Source organism: Hemiscyllium ocellatum, chromosome 13, assembly GCF_020745735.1.
Source record: "Hemiscyllium ocellatum isolate sHemOce1 chromosome 13, sHemOce1.pat.X.cur, whole genome shotgun sequence".
Lineage (NCBI taxonomy): Eukaryota > Metazoa > Chordata > Chondrichthyes > Orectolobiformes > Hemiscylliidae > Hemiscyllium > Hemiscyllium ocellatum.
In genome coordinates, this window is record NC_083413.1 from 39,792,355 (window position 1) to 39,815,951 (window position 23,597).

At 39.9% G+C, this 23,597-nt stretch overlaps 1 protein-coding gene across 1 annotated transcript in view; it reads left to right on the forward strand.

The window, feature by feature from the left end:
- The window catches only part of atp13a3 (ATPase 13A3), a 174,968-nt gene continuing 151,371 nt past the window's right edge, over positions 1–23,597 (forward strand). The window contains exons 1-3 of the mRNA XM_060834125.1: positions 1–69; positions 14,541–14,626; positions 21,752–21,925. Of these exons, the coding sequence (XP_060690108.1) occupies positions 14,576–14,626; positions 21,752–21,925 (225 nt within the window). The 5' untranslated portion in view covers positions 1–69; positions 14,541–14,575. The remainder of the gene's footprint in view (positions 70–14,540; positions 14,627–21,751; positions 21,926–23,597) is intronic.

The following is a 23,597-nucleotide window of genomic DNA, read 5'->3' on the forward strand; positions in this document are numbered from 1 at the left end:
CGGTCGCGCGGCTGGAGTGCGGTTTGAGAGCGGGCGACGGGTGAGAGGAGGAGGAGGAGCCGCTTCTCGGTGAGATCTTCCTTATTGCTCGCATGGCAGCTTGATCTGGCGGCAGCAGCCCTGCGGGAGGTTAGCTAATTGTTCATGCTTTGGCTGGTGGTTAAATTCAGTGGCGCGTTGTTGCTGCTGTGGCAAACCGTCCATAGCCAACTGTCATTTCACTTTAACCACGCTGCAATTTATGTGCGCCGCTTTAAAACAGCGGGAATTAATCACACAGAAAGCTTGTGGTCGGGGTAATGATCTCCAGTGCTGAGTCGCCAGTACTGCTGGCTGTGTTGCTTGTAATGAGATAAAGGATGCACTATGTCCCCAGTCAATGAGCCATTCTCTGCCTGGACTCCTATGCATTAACTGCAACCTTTGGATCTGCATTTGGGTTTGTATGGATTTGGCTTAAAGCGATTACAAATCAAAGATGGGGTTATTTTGCCGATCATAAAGCAAGATATTAAATCAATAGTTGTCGCAAAGTTTTTAAAATCTAAAACAAAAACAGAAGTTGCTGGAAAAGCTCAGCCCGTCTGGCAGCATATGAGCGAGGATTTTGAGGAAACATTAACTCTACTTTCTGTCTGCAGATGCTACTAGATTTGCTGAGCTTTCCCAGCAATTTCTGATTTGTTTCAGATTTACAGCATCTGCAGTTATTTCAGTTTTTATTCTGTTTTATCTGAGTTGTGTACAAATGAATAACTGATTCCTTAATATAATTTTGCTTTGTTTTAAAAGATAAGTATTTTCTTCTTATACTGGTATGGATTTTGATTTAGTGCCTGGAGTTGACATTTGGTACTTGTTAACTTTACTGTGTGTGAATTACTCACAAGAACCGGGAACTAATCACATTTTCCCTCTACACATACTCCATCTGTCAGATTTTTGTCCACTTTTTCGACTCGTCTATATAAATCTGCAAATACATTATGTTTCCTTTGCAACGTGCTATTCTACCTTTGTTAAAAATCACACAATACCAGGTTATAGTCCAACAGGTTTATTTGGAAGTACAAGCTTTCAGAACACTGATCCTTCATCAGGTAGCTAGTGGGGCAGGATCATATGGTAAAAGATCAAAGTGTCATACAATTGATGTAATGTCACAGTAAGAAACCATAATGACCTCCTCCGGAGACACACGTGATATGACCAATAGGGTATCCTTCGTTGTCCAGTACTTCCTGGGAGTGGAGAAACAATGCCACGTTCTTCACAGTCTGCAACACATCAATGAGTTAGTATGGTGGAAGTCAGTAACAAGAAAGGAGCAGTCATTTTATTGGGTGTGTTCTGTAGACCCCCAATCGCAGAAGAGAGATGAAAGAACAGATTTGACAACAGATCTTGGAAAAGTGTAGATGTGACAGAGTTCTTATTATGAGTGACTTCAACTTCCTCAATATTGATTGGAACCTCCTTATGCAGATGGTCTAGATGGAGGTAATTTTGTCAGGTGTGACCAGGAAGGATTTCTGATTCAATATGTAGATAGGCTGACAGGAGGGAGGCCATATTGAATTTGGTGCTAGGCAATGAGCCAGGTAAGGTGTCAGATCTCTTGGTGGGAGAGCATTTCGATGACAGTGATCACAACTGCCTTACCTTTACCATAGCCATGGAGAGGAATAGGAGCACACAGTCTGGGAAGGTATTTAATTGGGGAAGGGGGAAATTATACTACTGTTATTAGACAGGAGCTGTGGAGTATAAATTGGGAACAAGTGTTATATGGGCAATGCACAACAGAAATGTGGAGGCTGTTTAAGGAGCATTTGTTGTGATTGTTGGATAACTTTCCCACTGTGAGAGGCAAGGAATGGTGAAGTAAAGGAGCCTTGGGTGACAAGAAAGAGGAGTTTCTCATCAGTGGGAAGAAGGAAGTTTACTTAAGGTTGAGGAAGCAAGGATCAGGCACAGCTTTAGTGGATTACAGGGTAGCTAGGAAAGAACTCAAAAATGGACTGAGGAGAGCTAGAAGGGGGCATAAAAGAGTTTTTGCGGGAAGGATAATAGAAAACCCAAAGGCATTCTACACTTGCATGTGGATCAGAGAGAAGGTAGGGCCTGTCAGGAATAGTGAAGGGAATTTGTGCCTGGAGTCTGAAGAGTTAGGTGAGGTCCTAAATGAGTTTTCTGCTTCAGTATTCACTAGAGAGGGGGACCTTGTTGATAGTGAGAACATTGTGGACTAGGTTAATAAGCTTGAACAAATTGACATTAAGAAAGTGGACGTGCTGGAAATTTTGGGACGCATCAGGATAGATAAGTCTCCAGAACCGGACTAGATATATCCAAGGTTACTACAGGAAGTGAGGAATGAGATTGCACCTCTGGTGATGATCTTTGTATCCTTGCTTTCCATGGAAGTAGTACCGGATGATTGGAGGGAGATGAATGTTGTTCCTCTGTTCAAGAAAGGGATTAGGGAAATCCCTGGGAATTACAGACCAGTCGATCTTATGTCTATGGTAAGCAAGGTATTGGAAAGGATTCTGAGAGACAGGATTTATGACTGTTTGGAAAAAAACATAGTTTGATTAAAGATCATCAGCATGGCTTTGTGAGGGGCAGGCCATACCTTTCAAGCCTTATTGAGTTCTTTGAGGATGTGACAAGACAAGTTGACAAAGGTTGAGCAGTGGATGTCGTGTATATAATTTCAGTAAGGCAGTTGATAAGGTTCCCCACAGTGGGCTCATTCAGAAAGTTAGGAGGCATGGGATACAGGGGAATTTGGCTGTATGGATACAGAATTGGCTGGTCAAAAGACCACAGTGACTGGTAGTGGATGGAAAGTATTCCGCCTGGAGGCTGGTGACCAGTGGTGTCCCACAGTGATCTGTTCTTGGGCCTCTGCTCTTTATAGTTTTTTATAAATGACTTGGATGAGGAAGTGGAAGGGTGGGTTAGTATGCTTGCCAATGACACAAAGGTCAGTGGTGTTATAGATAGTATTAGAACAAAGAAAATTTACAGCTCTGGAACAGGCCATTCGGCCCTCCAAGCCTGTGCTGATCCAATTCCACTGTCTAAACCTATCGCTCAATTCCTAACTATCTGTATCCCTCTGCTCCCCACCTACTCATGCATCTGTCCAGACGCACCTTAAATTGAATCTACTTGCCTGCCTCTACTGCTTCTGCTGGCAATGCGTTCCAGGCACCTACCACCGTCTGTGTAAAGTACTTTCTGCATGTATTCCCCCCTTAAACTTTTCATCTCTCACCTTGAACGCCTGACCTCTCATTATTGAATCCTTCACCCTGGGAAAAAGCTTAAATCTATCCACCAGATCTATAGCCTTCATGATTTTGTAGATCTCAGTCAAGTCTCTCCTTGATCTCCTTTTTCCTAATGAAAACAATCCTAACCTACTCAACCTCTTTTCATAGCTAGCACCTTCCATACCAGGCAACATCCTCATAAACCTTCTCTGCACTCTCTCCAAACCCTCATCCTTTTGGTAACGTGGCGACCAGAACTGTACACAGTATTCTAAATGTGGCGAACCAAAGTCTCGTCCAATTTTAACATAACCTGCCAACTCTTATACTCAATACTCCGTCTGATAAAGACAAGCATACCATATGCCTTCTTGACCACTGTAATCCACCTGTGCAGCCACCATCAGGGTACAATGGAGCTAAACTCCCAGGTCTCTCTGCTCATCAACTTTTCCCAAGGGTCTTCCATTTACAGTATAGTTCACTCGAAAATTAGACTTCCCAAAATGCATCAACTCACATTTGCCTGGATTGAACTCCATCTGCCACTTCTCCGCCCAACTCTCCAGTCTACCTGTATTCTTTGACAGTCCCCTGTGCTTTCTGCTCCCCCACTAATCTTTGTGTCATCTGCAAACTTACTGATTAGACCAACAATGCCCTCTTCCAGATCATTTATGTATATCATAAACAACAGTGGCCCCAGAACTGATCCCTGTGGAACACCACTGGTCACCTTTCTACATTTTGAGAAACTCCCTGAACTACTACTCTCTGTCTTCTGTTGCTCAACCAGTCCTTTGTCCACCTAGCTAGAACACCCTGCACACCATGTGACTTCACTTTCTCCATTAGTTTACCTTGGGGAACCTTGTCAAACGCCTTACTAAAGTCCACGTAAATGACATCTACAGCCCTTCCTTCATCTACCAACTTGGTCACTTCCTCAAAGAACTCGATTAAGTTGATAAGGCACGATCTCTCCCACACAAAACCATGTTGCCTATCACTGATAAGCCTATATTTTTTTCAAATATGAATAGATTTTATCCCTCAGAACTCTCTCCAGCAACGTTTCCACCACTGGTGTCAGGCTCAGTGGTCTGTAGTTAACTGGAATATCCCTACTAACTTCTTGTACAGGGGGACAACTTTAGCAGTTCTCTGGCACTTCACCGTGTTTAAGGATGCTACAAAAATATCTGTCAGGGTCCCAGCTATTTCCTCTCTCACCTCCCTGAGCAACCTGGGATAGATCCCTTCCGGTCCTGGGGATTTGTTCCATCTTAATATCCTTTAGCCTACCCAACATATCTTTCCTCCTAATGTCAATGTGATCCAGAGTAATCAAACATCTATCTCAAATCTCAACATTTACCATGTCCCTCTCCTCAGTGAATACTGATGCAAAGTAATCATTCAGAATCTCACCAATTCTCTCAGGTTCGACACACAACCTTCCTTTATGGACTGACCCTTTCTCTTGTTGCTCCCTGGCTGTTTATATATGAAAAAAGGCCTTGGGATTGTCCTTAATTCTGCTTGCTAAAGTTATTTCGTGACCCCTCTTAGCGTGCTTGATTCCTTGTTTAAGATTTGTTCTACTCTCCCAATATTCCTTCATGGCCCGTTCTGTTTTAGCTGCCTGGACCTTATGTACGCTTCCCTTTTCCTCTTGGCTAGTTGCATGAATTCTCCTTTGATCCACAGTTCACGAATTTTGCCATTCCTATCCCTTGTTTTCAAAGGGTCATGCCTATCCTGCACTATCTTCAACGTAGCTTTTAAAGCCTCCCACATATCAAACATGGACTTCCCTTCAAATAGCTGCTCTCAATCCACATTTCTCAGCTCCTGCCGAATTTTGATATAATTGGACTGCTCTCATCTTTGTCAACCCCCCTACTTCCCATCCTGTCCTGTCTAAAGCATCTGTATCCTGGAACATTTAGTTGCCAATCATGCCCTTTCTTCAACTAAGTCTCTGTGATCGCAATAACGTCATACTCCCAGGCACCAATCCAAGCCCTAAGTTCATCTACCTTAGCCACTATACTCCTTTCATCAAAGGATATGCGCTTCAGGCTGCCAGTTCTTTTGCATTCATCTGCTCTCTGCCTACTGTTCCCCTTGTTAATGCTAAACTGGCTGTTCACCCTCCCCTTTCAGAATGCTCTGCAGCCAATCAATGACATCCCTGACCCAAGCACCTGGGTGGCAACATACCATTTGGGAGTCTCATTTTCAACCACAGAACTGCCTATCTACTCCCTTTGCAATAGAATCCCCTATGATTATGGCCCTATGAGTCTTTTTCCCGTCTTTCTGAACAGCAGTGCCCGCCACGGTGCCATGATCCTGGCAACTGCTGCCCTCCCCGGTCAGCCATCTCCCCCAACAGTATCCAAAACAGTATACCTGTTTTGGAGGGAAATGACCACAGGAAACACCTGCACTGCCTTCCTACTCTTTCTCTGCCTTTTGGTCACCCATTCACAGTCTCCCTCAGCAATTCTAATCTGCAGTGTGACCAATTCACTAAATCTGCTATCCACGACTTCCTCAGCATCGTGGATAATACACAGTGAGTTCATCTGCAGCTCCAGAGCCGTCATGCGGTCAAACTCGAGCTGCAGCTGGACACACTTCTTGCGAGTGTAAGAGTCAAGGATGTCAGCCCTGTCCCTGAGCTCCCACATCAAGCAAGAGACTCATGCCACGGGTCTGAGGTCCCCTTAGCTTTATATCAACTAACTAAAACTAAACAATGCACTTAAACATATGAAAGAAAAGGAAAAGAAAGCCTTACTTTACAGAGTCCTTTTCTCCTGGTTAGAGGAAGGGGAGCATGAGGGAGATACTACACATGTAGTATCTTGGGTTTAACCGCTGCTAACTATATACTAAGTCTTTATCTTCCCAGCAACTTTCCGGTCACCGCTCTATCTCCCACTGCTCCCGGACAGGAAAAACGTATTGAGGGTTATTGCAAGCTACGACAAGACATTGACAGGATGTAGAGCTGGGCTGAGAAGTGGCAGATGGAGCACAACCTGGATAAGTGCGAAGTGATTTATTTTGGAAGGTTGAATTTGAATGCTAAATACAAGGTTAAAGACAGAATTCTTGTCACTTGGGAGGACCAATGAGATCTTGGAGTCCACGTACATAGATCCCTCAAAGTTGCCACCAAATTGATAGAGTTGTCAAGAAGGCGTATGGTATTTTGGCTTTCATTAACAGGGGGATTGAGTTTAAGAACCATGAGGTTTTACTGCAGCTCGATGAAACCCTGATTGGACCATATTTGGAATATTATGTCCAGTTCTGATCACCTCATTATAGGAAGGATGCAGATGTTTTAGAGAGGAAGAAGAGGAGATTAACCAGGATGCTGCCTGGATTGGAGGGCTTGTCTTATGAAGCAAGGTTGAGTGAGCACTGGAGAGAAGAAAGAAGAGAGGTAACTTGATAGAGGTGTACAAGGTAATGATAGGCATAGACAGAGTAGATAACCAGACACTTCTCCCCAGGCAGAAATGGCTGTCATGCGGAATTATAATTTTTGAGGTGATTGGAGGAAAATATAGGGGAAATATCAGAGGTAGGTTCTTTATGCAGAGACTGGTTGGTGCGTGGAAAGCATTGCCACTGGTGGTAGTGCTCCTCGGATGCTGCCTGAACTGCTGCGCTCTTCCAGCACCACTAATCCAGAATCTGGTTTCCAGCAAGTGCAGTCATTGTTTTTACCTATGTTCTAACAAGAATGAGCACCACACCAAGATCTTCCCTACACCTCCACTTCTTGCCTTTAAACAACTGCCAAGCCTTAAACAGACCAGTGTTAACAGCAAACCGCTCCGCCTTCAGGACTTTAACCACAACACCATACAATCCTGTCATGGTAACCTTTGCAAAATGTATTAGAGTGTGGACATGGATATTACTATTGCACGTAGGGTCATTGCCCACCACATGTGAATCAGGTACTCATGTGACTCGGACAATGTTGTCAATCTCATACCACGCAGGCAAGGATGCCCTGAGGCATGGTACTTTGGCGAGACCAAGCAGATGCTACAACAACAGATGAATGCGCCACAATTGCCAGGCAGGGATGTTCCCTCCCAGTCGGGGAAGACTTCAGCGGTCAAGGACATTCGACCTAGGATCTGTGGGTGACCTTTTTCCAAGGCAGACTTCGGGATATGCAATAATGCAGAATTGATGATCAGAGGCTGATAGCCAAGTTTGGCATCCATGAGGATGGCCTCAACTGGGATCTTGGGTTCATGCCACACTACATGTGACCCCGCTACACTATACACACACGCTGTTACATATGATCAAACTCACGCAGACCTTTCCTCATGCACATGTTCTCCCTCAGACACGCAAACATGCCCGCACACTCACTCTCATACGCAAACCTTCTGATAGCCATGTGCTCTGTCACACTTGCGCACACATGTGTACGTACTCACACACTCTTTCTCTCTCCCTCACAGGCATGCGCGCACGCACACACACACACAAACACACACGTCTGTGGATTGAATTTTCATTTGCAGATACATTCTATTTTGCTCAAAAAGCACACAATCTGTAGGCTGTCAGTCCATGTGACATTTTATAAGTTCCTACTTTGGAAATAGAACTGGTCTGACTCAAGGTTGGACTACAGACAGACTCTAACCTTTAATGCATTGTCTGAGCTGAGATGTCACATTTTTTTATAAAACCTTAAGTTATCTTGGGAATGTACTTGAAAGAAGTTCTGGGATTTACCTATTAACAAATTGAAACCTGCAACCCATTCTGAGTGATTAAAGATTTAACAGCAATCTAGGTTTGTTCAATATATCAGTTGTATGACGCTATGATCTTTCACTATAACTTCTGTGTCCTATGATACTGCCCCACTCGCTACCTGACGAAGGAGCAGCGCTTCAAAAGCTTGTACTTCCAAATAAACTTTTTGGGCTATAACCTGGTGTTGTGTGATTTTTAACTTTGTCCACCCCAGTCCAAAACCAGCACCTCCACATCATACCTATTTTTATGTTATCTGTAAATTTGGCTACCAAGTTTTCTTTCCCCTCGCCCAAGTTGGTGATATAAATTGTAAAAATGTGATGCCCGAGCACAGAACCTTCAGCATTCCACTTGTTATATTCTGCTAATCGCACAAAGACCCATTTATTTGCATATACTCTCTTTTCTGCCAGCTAGCCAATCTTCTGTTTATGCTATTATGTTACAGCCTTTGATGTGGCACCTGATCACATGCCTCTGGAAATCAAAGGATGACATGTCTGCAGGCTGCCCTTTATCCAGCACCAGAAATTTGTTTAAACATGATTTCCCTTTCACAAACGTGCTGACTGTTCTTGATTATGTTGAGTTTTTCTAATTCCAGTTTTAACCTTTTTAATGTTAAAAATCATACAACACCACGTGGTAGTCCAACAGGTTTATTTGGAAGTACCAGCTTTTGGAGTGCTGCTCCTTCATCGTGTGGTTGCGGCGCTCCGAAATCTAGTGCTTCCAAATAAACCTGTTGGACTATAACCTGGTGTTGTGTGATTTTTAACGTTGCCCACCCCAGTACTACACTGGCTCCTCCACAGCACGGCTACATTCTTAATGACATTTCTGCAATATAGACATCGAACTTAACTGTCTTACAGTTGTCTGTTTTCTGTCTCCCTCTCTCCCAATCCTTTTGCAATAGAGGGGTTATATTTGCTATTTTCCTGTCTAATGGAATCTTACCTGAATCTAGGGAGTTATGGAAATTTAACATCAATGCATCAACTGGTTCTTTACCAATGTCTTTTAAGACTGTAGGATAAAATTTGTCTAGACCTGGAGACTTGTCAGCCAGCTGCTCCATCAGTTTGCATAATATCACTTTTCTGATTACCATTTCACTCTCTTTCTGAGTTACAGATATTACAGTTATTTATTTTTTGTTTTCTCCATAGTGAAGACCAGCCCAATATTTGTTCATTTCATGTGCTATTTCCTTATTAGCTATGATTAACTCTGTACTCTCTCTATAAAGGACAAATACTCACTTTAACAACTTTTCTTTTTTGAACACCTGAAGAAACTCTTGCTATTGATTTTTACCATTGTTAGCTAGCTTCCTGTCACTGTATTTTATTCTTCCTGATTTTTTTTTGTCATTGTTTGCTTTTTAAAAATCTTCTGACCATTATGTGACTTGCCACTCATCTTTGTGCAGTCAAATGGTTTCTCATCAAGTTTAACTCAATGACTTAAGTTAACCACAAGGTGGTAGGTCCTCCCTTTGTAATATTTCTTTACAGTAGAAACATATTTAAGTATTCGGAAATATATTCTCAAATATCTGCCACTGCATCTCTATTGGTCCGTCTCCTAGTTTAGTATTTCACTTCACTTCAGCGAGCTCAGCTTTCAAGGTCACATAGTTGCTATAATTTAGATTAAACATGTTAGTCTTATCTCTGATCTTCTCTCTTTCAAACTGTATGTTAAATTAAATCAGAATATGGTTGTTGAGGCACAGGGTGCCTCATTCTGATGTTATGATTGCAATAGACAGATTATAGAGGTCCAGTACATCCATGGGCATCAACATGTTCTTAATATTCTGAAAACCATTTTTTTTGTGGTTCTAACACCATCCTTGTGAATTTTGAGATGTCTCTGGTCTTTGAATTTACTCAACAATTGTGATGAGAGGCATGTGTAATACATTTTTTAGAATTTGGATTTAAAACAGAGGCATGTAGGTGGGTTAATTTTGTCATGGGCTTTTGTGAATACATATGCTTTTTTTCTTTCAATTTGATACTATCTTTAATTTCTTTACTTAACCATGGATGGTGTGTGCTGTGGTATCTATGGGTTAAAGTTTGCTACCACCATTCCTCTTTCCTTGACTTGGTCTTAGGGCCTATTTAGTTTCCATTGCGGAGAACCAACCATAGTGAATTTTAATAAAAAGGGGCTCTTAAGCTTTAGTTTATTGCATGATAGTAATTCAGTACAAGATACATTATCTAGTTAGACACTGATACTAATGTGTTGTGTGACATAGGTGACATAGATCTCTTTGAGATCCAGAGTTATATTCCCTGTTGAAGATTATATGTTATCATCAGGTTGGGTAGAACTTAAAGTGGTCTCCAGTATTAGGCTTTTAAAAACTATTAACTTACACAACATGTTATGCTACAATGTCTGCCACTTCATCTCTACAGACCTACTTCTTAACCTGTCTCCCAGTTAATGTAAACAAGCTATGTATTCATGCTCTGTAATTGCCTTTATTTTAGTTTCAAACACTAGTGTTCAATCTACCTTTCTCTTCCTCCCCCTAAATGGAAAGTGTAATATATACTTTCCCTAATAGTTACAACTTTTCTCTGCCTGGCATCGTCGTCTTAAATCTTTTCTATATCCTCTCTGGTGCATTCACATCCTTTCTGCAACATGGTGACTTGAGCTATATATATATTACTCGATCTGTAGCCTAAATACTAATTATATATTCTAGCTTAATCTCCCTGTTTTATACTCTGTGCCTCAGCAATAAAGGAAGGTATATATAGTCTCGGTCATTATATCTGCTTATTCTGCTACCTTTAGGGATCTGTGGACATGCACTGCAAACCCCTGTGTCCCTATACACAATTCAGAAGTTTGCCATTATATGGTCTCTTACTTTGTCTGTCATCACCCAAAACATTATTCACACTTCTTCAGAAATGATGTTTGCCCAACTGACCAATCTGAGATTTTCTTACTGCATACAGATTTCTTCCTCACAATTTTTGTATTTTCTACAAACTTTTTGACTTCACCCAGCTTTTGAGTCTGCATTCTTGGTGTATGCTGCAAAATGCTAGGGACTGGAGCCAATCTCTCCACTAATGTTTCACATGGATGCTGGTTGAATTATGTAGCTCCTTCGGATTTTCTTTTTGCTGCCATGCACATATTGTTACTTAAAGTAGCTAAATTGTGCATCTCATACATGAAACCTTAAGCCTCAAAATTTACAGGAAACATTGGTTTATATATTTTGAAGGCCAGGGAATTATTAAAGCAAGACAAGCAAGAATTGCACATCAGGACCATGCAGAATTTGGTGCAGCTAACTTGATGGGAGATGCCCAGAAAATTGAATTTTCCAGTTGGACAATTCCCTTGTTCTGCGACTCTTTGATATTGTCCATTAAGTCAGAGATTCTCTGGAGCATGAGAGGCTGAGGGGTGACCTTATAGAGGTTTCTAAAATCATGAGGGATAGGGTAAATAGCCAAGATCCTTTACCTGGGATGGGGGAGTCCAGAACTAGAGGGCATAGCTTTAGGGTGAGAGGGAAACATTTTAAAAGGGATCTGAGGGGCAACTTTTTTATGCAGAGGGTGGTGCATGTATGGAATGAACTGCCAGAGAAGTGGTGGAAGCTGGTACAATTGCAATATTTATAAAGTATCTGGATAGGTATGTGAATAAAAAGGGTTTAAGAGAGTTATGGGCCAAATGCTGGCAAATGGGACTAGGTCAGATTGGGAAGTCTGGTCAGTATGACAGTTGACAAAAGGTCTGTTCCATGCTGTACATCTCTATGACTTTGTAATTAAGCTTGACACTTACCCAGGAAAAGCTAGATGATTAAAAGCTTAGTCTAACTTAAAAATCTCCCCCTCCTGATTCATCATTGACTCCACTAATTATGCTTCCACTGAGTGAAGGATGGTCTGCTCTCCCTGACTTGATTATTGCCAGCTCACCTGGCTGGATCTGTTTGACCCCCTGCCAAAAGACCCTCAAATCCAATTGGCACTCCTCTTACCCATTTGATGCCATACTTCCCCTTGTACATCTTGTCCCAATCATCTGACATGCTGCCCTCTTAGAAACTGAATTGGGCATACTAGCTTCGCATGTACCATGTATACTTGCCTCCATCACTGTGAAAGTGTTTTTGGGAGTTTTAGCTCCTGAAATAAGGCAGCAAGTATCATGGAAAACATAACAGGCTATTCTGTGCTGAGTGGATTTCTCCTTGGTTATCTCCAATGAACTTGAAGTGTGACCAGAAAAATTAGACAAATGGATAATATTAAACCATTAGTTGACTTTGTTCTGACAGTAATTGGGAATTCTGGGCCAACTATCTGGTGTCAATGGCTCCTTGTAACCCAAATGGAAACATCCTTCCAAAAGCAAAAATACATTTGCTTCTTGCAACTTGTCCCATATTGAATCCAGTTTACAACACTTCATTGCATATCATGGACGTTTACTTTCTACTTTGTCAAAAGCCGTGATGAAATCCATTTAGAATAATTGTCATCATTTGGAGACGCCGGTGTTGGACTGGGGTATACAAAGTTAAAAATCACACAACACCAGGTGATAGTCCAACGGGTTTATTTGGAATCACTAGAATTCTACACAATGATGAAGGAGCAGCACTCTGAAAGCTAGTGCTTCCAGAAAAACCTGTTGGACTATAACCTGGTGTTGTGTAATTTTTAACATCAAAGATTGTACCATCATGAGACACAAATCTGCTTTGCTGCATTTTCAGGATCAACTGTTAGATGAGTTGGCTATTTTCATCAAATTTTGAGCTGAATTGGCGCAGAACTACATCTGCACAAAATTGGCTCTTTCATCAAGACTGGAATGGGATAAACAGGTTCTGAATTGGCAAACATGGCATGGACGCAGAAAGGTCAAATTCTTTTGGATTTGAGCAAAATCTGCATGCAGTCAGTTTTGTGCAACCCCGTGTTATAGAAAAATCGCACTTTGGAAATAGTGCTTAGTGTTGGCGATGTAAGCACACTACAGCCAGCACGTTTTAAAAGTTCACGCTTTACAAACAGCGTCCCCAATTCATCAATCAGGTTACAGCGAATTTGCATTGAAGAAATGCAAATTAATTATAGCAGAGCAACCTGTACTTAACCAAAGGATATCTTGGTACAGATGTTAGCTTATAATCGATGCAATGCCATTCCCAGCAATAAAATTGCTCACAACCTAAGCATAAAATTCATGTGTAAAAATAGAATGTGGCATACTGATTCTTGGAAATATTGTAATCATTTTCTGTTGGTGTGTTTTGGTTAATTTGAATCGCTTCCCATTTTTTCCCTGTCCTACAAGGAATAAGTTGCTTTTGTTTTACAATAAAATATGAAGTACTGTGCAACTGAGATTACTTAAAATGCTAGGAAGGGCTTGGTCAGAAACATATAACCTATAGGCCATCAATTTATAGATACAATCAGGTTGACCTCGTGCCCACGGAACCTGTATCATTGAATTTGTGGTGTTGCATGCATCAAGGAATAAGGAAGGCTCCATTAGAGTATAATAAGACTGGAATACATCCTCTGTCTAATTGTAACTGTTGACATATATTGTTTGAATCTTTTAAACACCTTTGCCAAATCTAGTCCTCCTATTGTGTTTGAAATGAGTTAAAGAGAAACCAGTCTTAGAAAGCAGCTACTTTGTGTAGTACTTAATATAGCTAATGATTGATCTCAGATATCAAGCAGAATACATGTAGCCTCAAATTGTGAGTGTAACTAAACTATCTGAAGAATGAAAACATTCTTTATATGAACCTTAAATTTCTGTAAGTAGCAATTAACCATAGATTACATTTCTTTCAATTATTATTAGCAGTTTAGTTTCAGTTTGCAAAGCTACTCCTAAGGTAAATTATTGCACATCTTTTTAATTATGAGAGGATTTGGCAGCTGGGGGAAATGGGATATACATACTGTTGTAAATTGTCCAGCAAGTGGGCTGTTGAAGTATAGTTCAGCCAACAATGTAAAACTTCTTAACGTTAACTGAACAATGGGGTAAACAATAGGGTATGGCAATGAATAAATGATATTGTTAGAACTTTTGAATGTCTTGAAACAGTAGATATTTTGCTGTTATGTGGCATGTTTAATTTGATTAGATAAAATGATTCTTGTTAATTAGCTCAGGATAGGACATATTTGAACTATACATGCATTTTTAATTTTCCAAAGTCATGAAGCTATTTGTAAACTTGTACAGACTTTATGGTAATTGTGGATGTACACCAGATCCATAACTTGGAATATGGATCTATTTGTTCTTTGTATAGTATTCATCTTATAACATTTTAATTAACCAGTTACGTATTTTAGCATGCGAAACTTCCATCATTAATATTCTGGACTTTTTTTGTCTTAACAGTAATCGAATAAGAGAAGCTGAGTTTATGAAACAAAATGGCTAAAGAAGAGAAGAATTTTATCAACAAAGAGAAAGAAGATGAGATGGTAAACAAAAAAGTGATAGTTCATTATCTATTCAGGTTCTGACTTTTTTATGTTCCTCCTTATAAATTTTTTTTCAAAAGTCTGTGGAACAAATTTTAACTGACTTAAAAAAAAATCAATTTAAAGTTCACAGTTGTGCACTTTCTAAGGTGTAATTTCACTGGCTGTTCTTCGTTTTTAGAAGCCTCTAATATAAACTTGTGGATTTTAGGTATGTGAGTATTGTTGTAAAATCTTTGCTCAGTGATTAAATTTGTAAATTGGTTTTATGGACTGAAGGCTTTATTTTTTCTTAAATTTTGTATTAAATTATTTCCAATTATTCACGTGATTTTGTACATCTTAATTATAAGGAGGAATAGGTTCAAAACCTGGAGCAGAATTGACGAGGGAAAAGTTGCAGCTATTCATGTTACAGTGTTTACATTCTAATTGGGGATATAGTAACCTCATTTGATTTCTTATTTATGGCATTTTTATGAGGTTGTATGTTGATAGTTTATGTTAGTACTATGAAAGGCAACTATTTGTAATAACACATAACACTAATTTATTCCAGTGGACTTCTCACACGCACTGTTCTGTTCCAAATAGGATTTTATAGTTCAGATTTGCAGTTTCCTGTCTTGAGCACATTTTTGTACTATTTGGCTATAATTTGTTTGTAAGTGGGATTGAATGTCGAATGAAAATTGGATTCTATCACTTCAAATGCATTTCATCCAACACATAAAACTTCACTCTACTTAAGTTCTGGCCAAATGGACTTTGACAATTTTATTACATTTTTAAAGTCCTTATTATCCTTATGACCACTTTTCCTTGTCGTTTTCTCTTTGTAATAATTGCAATCAAAAGTCATGTTTTGCTTGTAAACCACAGCACTTCTGAGTAGATTTGAGTAAATATATTTACTGAATCAGTGAATTCTGCTTATTATGGTACGGAGAAAGATATATTTGTATACAATTTTAGTTTACATACTAATTAGAGCATAAGAAAAGAACATTTAACCCCTCAAACCCGTTACATTATTCAATGATATGTTATATATCGCTCCATTTCACAATAACATTGGTTCATAAAAGGTTACTAATCTCACCTTAGGAATTAGTAATTGGCTTGAATCTGCTTTATATGTGATGAATTACATGCTTATAGATCTTTTTGCTTCTGTCATGAATTGCTTGGCTGAATGACCTCTTCAACTTGGTGTGAAGGGAGAGATGTTTCTTTCTGTTGTACCAATTTCTTTCAGATATCTTGAAGACCATAATCATGTCACCTTTTAATCTTTTACATTTCAGTGAATACAAGTGTGGTTTAGGCAATTTATCTTCATAATCTAACCCTTGGAACCATGTTAATGTTCTACTGTATCTTTGCTGCATACCTTCAAAGGTCAAATTTCCTTTCGAGAATCAAAGCTCCAAGTATGGTTTAACTGGGAGTAACTTGGTACAGCTGTAGCAAAACTTCCTTCATTCCCTATTATTTTTGTATTATATTATTATAAGTGTATAGTTTACATGCTGGAGCAACACTTTGGAGGATGGGTGTTGGCAGTTAAGCTTGTATAGTAGACAGTGATTATTCAGGTACTCATGAGTAATTGCATTTTTCATAAACTGAACAGACTATAATTCTCCTTGGAAATAAATGGTATCCCAGCAGGACCTATCTAGTGGTTAAACTGTTTGTTATAAGTTATTAATTACTTTAACAATAATAAATATTATGCACGTTTAATGACACGAAGATTAGCAACATGGTAAGTTTACACTGTTGACTGCATTACTTACTAATATTGATGTTGATTGATCAAGTGAATGGGTAATTTAGTGGAGTTTAGGAACTTGGATCCAAAAATTGACAGCAAACCAGGTGATATCACTGTGGCAAAGTGAGTTTGTGTTCAAAATCATGATATCCAAGAGTATTAAAAATGATACTAAGTCCAGGTTTTTAATGCAAAACTGTAAAGATTTTGCAACTGATTATTTCTTTTAGAAAATGATTATTTTGCACCATAACTTGCCATTCTAGATAAAAGAACTCAACATCTAAACGCTAATCCTTTCAGCTCTGAATTTACCAATATAATTGCAAGTTGCATTAAGTTATGAGGGAAAGGATTGCGTGTTCTTATTGTAATTTTATCTAAAAGTAACATGCTCTTTCTTTGAATATACATTCTGCATTATAAACTAGTGATTTAAACATAACGAAAAATCCAAAGAACTCTGGATGCTGGAAATCAGAAACAAAATCAGAAATTGCTGGAAAATCTCAGGTTTGGCAACAACTGTGGAGAGAAAGCAGAATTAACATTTTGTATCTAATGACCATTCTTCAGACCATTCTTCGCTAACCTTGACAACATCAAACCAGGAATCTAAAATGGAACTAACACTCTGAATAGTTACCTAGCTGTGAAACCCCTCCAAAATGTTGTATCAGTTTGAACACATTGCATCTTCACTTGTTACAGAGACATAGAGTCCTACAGCATGTACACAGACCCTTTGGCCTAAACTGGTCCATGCCAACCGAAATGTCCATCCACGCAAACCCCACTTCCTTGCACTTGGCCCGTATCCTTCTAAACCTTTCCTATCCATGTATTTGTCCAAATGCCTTTTAAATGTTGTTAATGTACCTGCCTCAACCACTTCCGCTGATAGCTCATTCCACATGCGTACTAGCAGCTTTTTTATTTTTTCGCCCCCAACTTTAAACTTTAAACTCAAATCCCCAACCCTGGGAAAAAGGTTAAATGCATTCACCCTATCTAGGCCTCTCATGGTCTCATACACTTATATAAGATCCTCCCTCAATCTCCTATGCTTGTAAGAAAAAGGTCTAGCTTGTCTAGCCTCTCCTTATAACTCAGACCATTGAGTCCTGGCAACATCCTTCTACATTTTTTTTGCGTTCTTTCCAGTTTAGTAGCATCTTTCTAATAGCAAGGTGACCAAATCTGAACACAATATTTCAAATGCAGCCTCATCAACATCCTGTACAATTGCAACATACTTTCCCAACATCTATACTTAATGCCCTGACTGATGAAGGCCAGTGTGCCTAAAGTCTACTTTCTGCCCTTTCTACCTGTGACTCACTTTCAGAGACTGTACACCTGAACTCCAAGGTCCCTCTGTTTAATTATACTCCTTAACACCGTGCCATTCACCATGACACTCCTACCTTAATTTGGCTTTTCAAATTGCAAGTCTTCACACTTATCTATATTAAACTTCATTTGCCATTTGTCAGCCCACTTCCACAGTTGACTAAGGTCCTGTTGCAATTTCTGACGACTTTCCTCACTGTCCACAATACCGCTATTTTAATGTCATCTGAAAACTTATTTAATCATGCCTAGTACATTTTCATCCAAATTATTGATGTAAACAACCAACAGCATTGGGCCCAGCTCTGACCCCTAAGGCACTTCACTAGTCACAGGCCTCCATTTCAATAAGCATCCTTCCACAATTACTCTTCTACCATCAAGCCAATTGTGTATCCAATTTGCCAGCTCCCCCTGGATTCCATGTGACCTAATCTTCCAGCAGCTTGCCATGTGGAACCTTGTCAAAGGCCTTCCTGAAATTCGTACAGACTACATCTACAGCCCTGCCTTCATCAACCTTCCTGGTCACTTCATCAAAGACCTCTTAACAAATTTGTGAGGTATGATCTCCCATACACAAAGCCATGCTGACTATTCCTAATCAAACCCTATTTTTCCAAATGCATGTATATCTTAGCTCTGAAACTTTTCAAGTAGCTTACCCACTATATTAGTTAGGCTTACTGATCTATAGTTCCCACGTTTTTCTTTGCAACCCTTCTTGAATAAGGACACAACATTCGCTACCCTCCAGTCTTACAGGACCTCACCCGTGGCTAATGTTGAAGAAAAATATCAGCCAAGGCCCCCGCAATTTCTTCTCTAGCCTCTTGCAGTGTTCTTGGATATATCTGATCAGGACTAGAAGATTTATCCACCTTCATACATTTTAATACATCCAACACCACCTCTACTGTGATAGGGATTGTTCCCAAGAAATGACCACGAACTTCCCCAAGTTCCCAAGTCTTCATGTCTTTCTCCATGATAAACAGAGGAGAAATATTCATTGAGAACCTCAACCATCTGTTGCACAGCACACTCTTGCAATTCACACTGTGGTGAACTGAAAGCTTAATATTTCTCCCACTTGTATTTAGAGGATAAAGTCAAAGGAAATAGGAGTTGGAGTAGACCATTCTGCCCATTGAGTCTGCTCTTATCATTTAATATGATCATGGCAGATCCGATTGCAGTATTACCTCTACTTTCTTGCATATTCCCAACTCACTTGCCAATCAGAACTCTTTGCTCAGTTTTAAATCTATTCAAGGACCCAGCTTGCATTGCTTTTCAGAAGTGAATTTTAAAGACAAATCAAGCTATGGGAGACGAAATCCACCCTTATCGCTGTCCTAATCTTATTTTTGAACTGTGATTCCAAGTAATAAATTTCTCTGTGAGAGGAAAGATCCTCAGCATTTCTCCCTTGGAATTTTATTTGTTTTAATAAGATCATCTCTCATTCTCCTAAACTGCAATGACTTTAGATCCAACCTTTCTTCATCCTCAGAATCAACGTACGTGAATCTTCTCTGAACTGCTTTGAATTCAATGATATCCCAGTTTAAATAATGAGACCAAAAGTAACACTATCTCTCTTGTGAACAGAAGTGAGTCAATTTGTTGTTAGTCGGCTAGTTCCGAAGAAATGTCATTGGACCTGAAACGTTAACTCTGATTTCTCTATACCGGTGCTTTCAGACCTGCTGCGTTTTTCCAGCAATTTCTGTTTTTGTTTGAGAGTCAATCTGTGTTTCCTTCGTGATGAGATTGAGTTGGTTGGTGGAATTCCACAGCTTGGTGAGTCATTGAGCTCACAGATTTGGGCATTGACATGGAGACATTTCCGTGTTTGTACCAGTGACTGAAGGCCAGGTAAGCTCACCTGTTCAGCACACCAGTTATTTGGGAGATCCTGAAGCAGTAAAGCATGTGGCCATCTTTTCGCAGAGATCAGCTAGAAAGTAACCACAGACAGGTGAATGATGGAGCTCTGATTGACTAGTGCAAGTCATAAGAGGCACATGATCCTGGGGAATGAAAAGGTCCTTTGGGCTCTGTTGTTCACCATTTGTAAACTGGAGTTAACCAATTGGTTAGGCAGAAAATGTGGAACATTTGAAACATTTCGTAGGGCTCTTGGAGTTCTGTGCAGCAGGTAACAGCCGAACTGTTGTATGCAGCAGATTCCTAAGCCAGGCATAAGGAGACCAAAATAGAAAGTCATGATTTGGAGATGCTGGTGTTGGACTGGGGAGCACAAAGTTAAAAATCACACAACACCAGGTTATAGTCCAACAGGTTTATTTGGAAGCACTAGCTTTCGGAGCGCTGCTCCTTCATCAGGTGGTTGTGGAGTATAAGATTGTAAGACACAGAATTTATGCCACAAGTTTACAGTGTGATGTAACTGAAACTATATATTGAAAGAGACCTGGATTGTTTGTTAAATGTCTCATCTTTTAGAATGAACATGTTGGTTTCAGTTCTCTCATATGTAAGTCGTAGAACATTTAAAAGTTACATTCTCAAGTGAACTTTAACAATTGCTGTCATGCCGGCCCAGATAATGCAGTTAAGGAGTGAGCTGCCCTGTGTGAGACTGTTTGTGCCACAATGGTCAGACTGATTCTAATCCAAGAAATAGATTTACAGACTCTTACATGGATTCATGCAGTTTTTGAGCAAAGTAAAATGTAATTCTGCAAGTACAAATTCACCCCACAAACTCATATGTATATATGTGTGTGTGTGTGTGCATGTGGGGGTTTTATGAGTGTCTGTGAGAGAGTGTGTGTATGTGTATGAGTGTGAGTGTAAAGGGGTATAAGTCTGTGAGAGGGTGCATGTGTGAGCATATGAGAGAAGGTCTGCGTGAAAGTATGGGTCTGTAGGGGAGAGAGAGAGACAGGGCAGCTGTGGGAGGAGTGGATCAGGGTGTTCCAAAAGGAATGGTGTTTGTGGAATGCTAAAAATTGAGAGACCGGAAATATATATCTGGGATTTTGCTGGATATGGCGGAAATGACAGCTTCTTATCCTTTGGATGAAGAGTTCAGCAGGGTGGAAAGTGAGAATAGTTTGTATATTATCACACTAAGTAACATCCTTCAAATGCCAGTCTTCAGTAACTGTCCAGTATGTGGGAATTAATAGTGTGAGTTACAATTACTATAGTACTGATTTGTCTTTTGGGAGTCCAGTGAACATTTCCCATACTGATTCCTGGGATGATAGAACTGACATATGAGGAAAGACTGATTGACTGGCCTTGTGTTCACTGGAATTTTGAAAAATAAGGGGGGGTACCTCATAAAAACATATAAAATCTTGATGGACTGGACAGGCTAGATGCAGGAAGCATGTTCCCGATATTAGGGAAGTCCAGAACTTGGGGGTCACAGTCTAAGAATAACGGGTAAGCTATTCAAGACTCAGATGAGAAAGAATTTCTTCACTCAGAGATGTGAACCTGTGGAATTCTCTTCCACATGAAGCTGTTGGGGCCAGTTCATTAGATATATTCAAGAAGGAGCTGGACGTGGCCTTGCAGTTAAAGGATTCAAGGGGTATGGAGTGAGGGCGGCAATAGGGTACTGAGATTGCATGATCAGTCACAATCATATTGAATTATGGTGCAGGCTCAAAGGTCCGAATGGCTTATTCCTGCATCTGTTTTCGATGTTTCTGTTCCCTGTACCTTGTCCACTTTAATTTGTAAATGTTCATTCTTTCCAAACTTTTATGAAGGTTAAGATCAAAGATGGGAGTACTTAGTCGGATGTAGGAGCAAGTATTCAAAAAGGAGTAACATTGCCTTTATGAAAATTTTATGAGTAATCCAAACTCCTGGAGCATCTAGAAACTGACATGGCTTCAGTTTCAAGCATGCTGAATTTTAGATCTCTTCAAAAAAATTTGCAGCATGCTAATATTGAATATCGAATAATGTTCCCTCTGAGCAGCTAATTACTTTGTTTGTTGCAGGAGATTTATGGTTATAAACAATGCCTTTGGAAGCTGATTCTAGTTGCAATTGGTGTTATCTGCACTGGTGGTTTCCTTCTCCTACTACTTTATTGGATGCCTGAATGGAGTGTGAAGGCAACATGTACCCAAACATCTCTCAAGGAGGCTGAAGTTGTACTACTGAGGACCACAGTGAGTATGCAGATAGTAAAAGTAAACTGTCATTGGTGTATTTGCATTTTGTACTTTGGACAATAGAGTAACAATCCAAAATCTATATCAAGGAAAAGCTCACCGCAAATAAAGTTTGTAATATTAGAACATTTTTCAAGTAGATAAGAGTAAGGGACTTGTTTTTTTAAAATTAGTGACTTCTACATTTCGCTTCTAATACACTGATCCAACTTGTACTGCTGGGGAAACCATGAGAGTTAAGTTCTGTTGTGTCCTCGCTTCTCAGTTGAAAGTTATTAGAAAGTTGTGTTGAGATATATTTCAGTTATATTCACAACATGTAATTTGTTAAATTTAGCCTTTTCATAACTTTGCTATTGAATTTGAAAGCCAAATAGTTCTCCAGTCAACAGAAAATTAATTATCGAGTTTTGAGAAGATTTGTAGCTCAGTTTGAAGTTCTGGATGTAGGTTTGCGCGCTGAGCTGGAACGTTCATTTCCAGATGTTTCGTCACCCTGCTAGGTAACATCTTCATCTCCAACTGGAACTCTATCAACTAACGCATTGAGTTAGACCCCATCTACCAACCCCCCTGAGAAAAAGAACAGGAAATGACATCACCACAGGAAATTACATCACCAACCCAAAGAAACCAAAACATATATATAGAAAGCAGGAATCATCAGCAGTGCTTTGCCTGGAGGCCCACTGAAGATGTTACCTAGTAGAGTGACGAAACGTCTGGAAATGAACCTTCCAGCTCAACAAGCAAACCTACATCCAGAAAATTGGTTGTTGAAATTATGAAAATGAAGGCTTTGCTTGTAATGTAGTTGCAAACTGAAACGTATAAGCCAAGTATTTGTCTCAAAATATAGAGAAGTGATTACTGGTTTGTGAAATCAGTCAAAAACAAATGACATCAGCTTTTTGACAAGGGGAGATGATATGTGCTAATGGATTTTGGTCATTGCACCTGTGCGACTCTTACGAAAACTTTGCAGTTCTTAATTAGAAACAAAACATCAACCATATGGACTAGGAGCAGGAGTGGGCTGTTCATCCTTTGAGTCAGAGAGAGAGAGAGAGATTACCATGCATGAAGTATGTACATTGACTCACTGTATAAAATTATTCCATCTTTTCAGTGCCAAAACCATATCTTTTGCTATACATGACATACAACCGAGATCCTTTAAACAAATGGGATACTTGCATAGGCGGTGTCACCCTCTGATGTACAGCACAGAAACAGATTCTTCGGTCCAACTCGTCCATGCTGACCAGATATCCTAAATAAATCTAGTCCTATTTGCCAGCATTTGGCCCATATCCTTCTATAAACTCTTCCTATTCATTTCCCCATCCGGATGCCTTTGAAAATATTGTAATTCTACCGGCCTCCACCACTTCTTCTGACAGCTCATTTCATGCACATTCCACCCTCTGTGTGAAAAATTGCCCTTTAGGTCCCTTTTAAATCTTTCCCCTCTCACGTTCAAAATATGCTGTCTAGTTTTGGTCTCCCCCACCCCGAGGAAAGACTTTGCCTATTTATCTTATCCAGGCCTTTCATGATTTTATAAATCTCTCTAAGATCATTCCTTGGTCTCCAACACTTAAGGGGAAAATAACCCCAGTCTCTTCAGCTGGTCCCTACAGCTCAAACCCTCCAACCCTGGCAATAT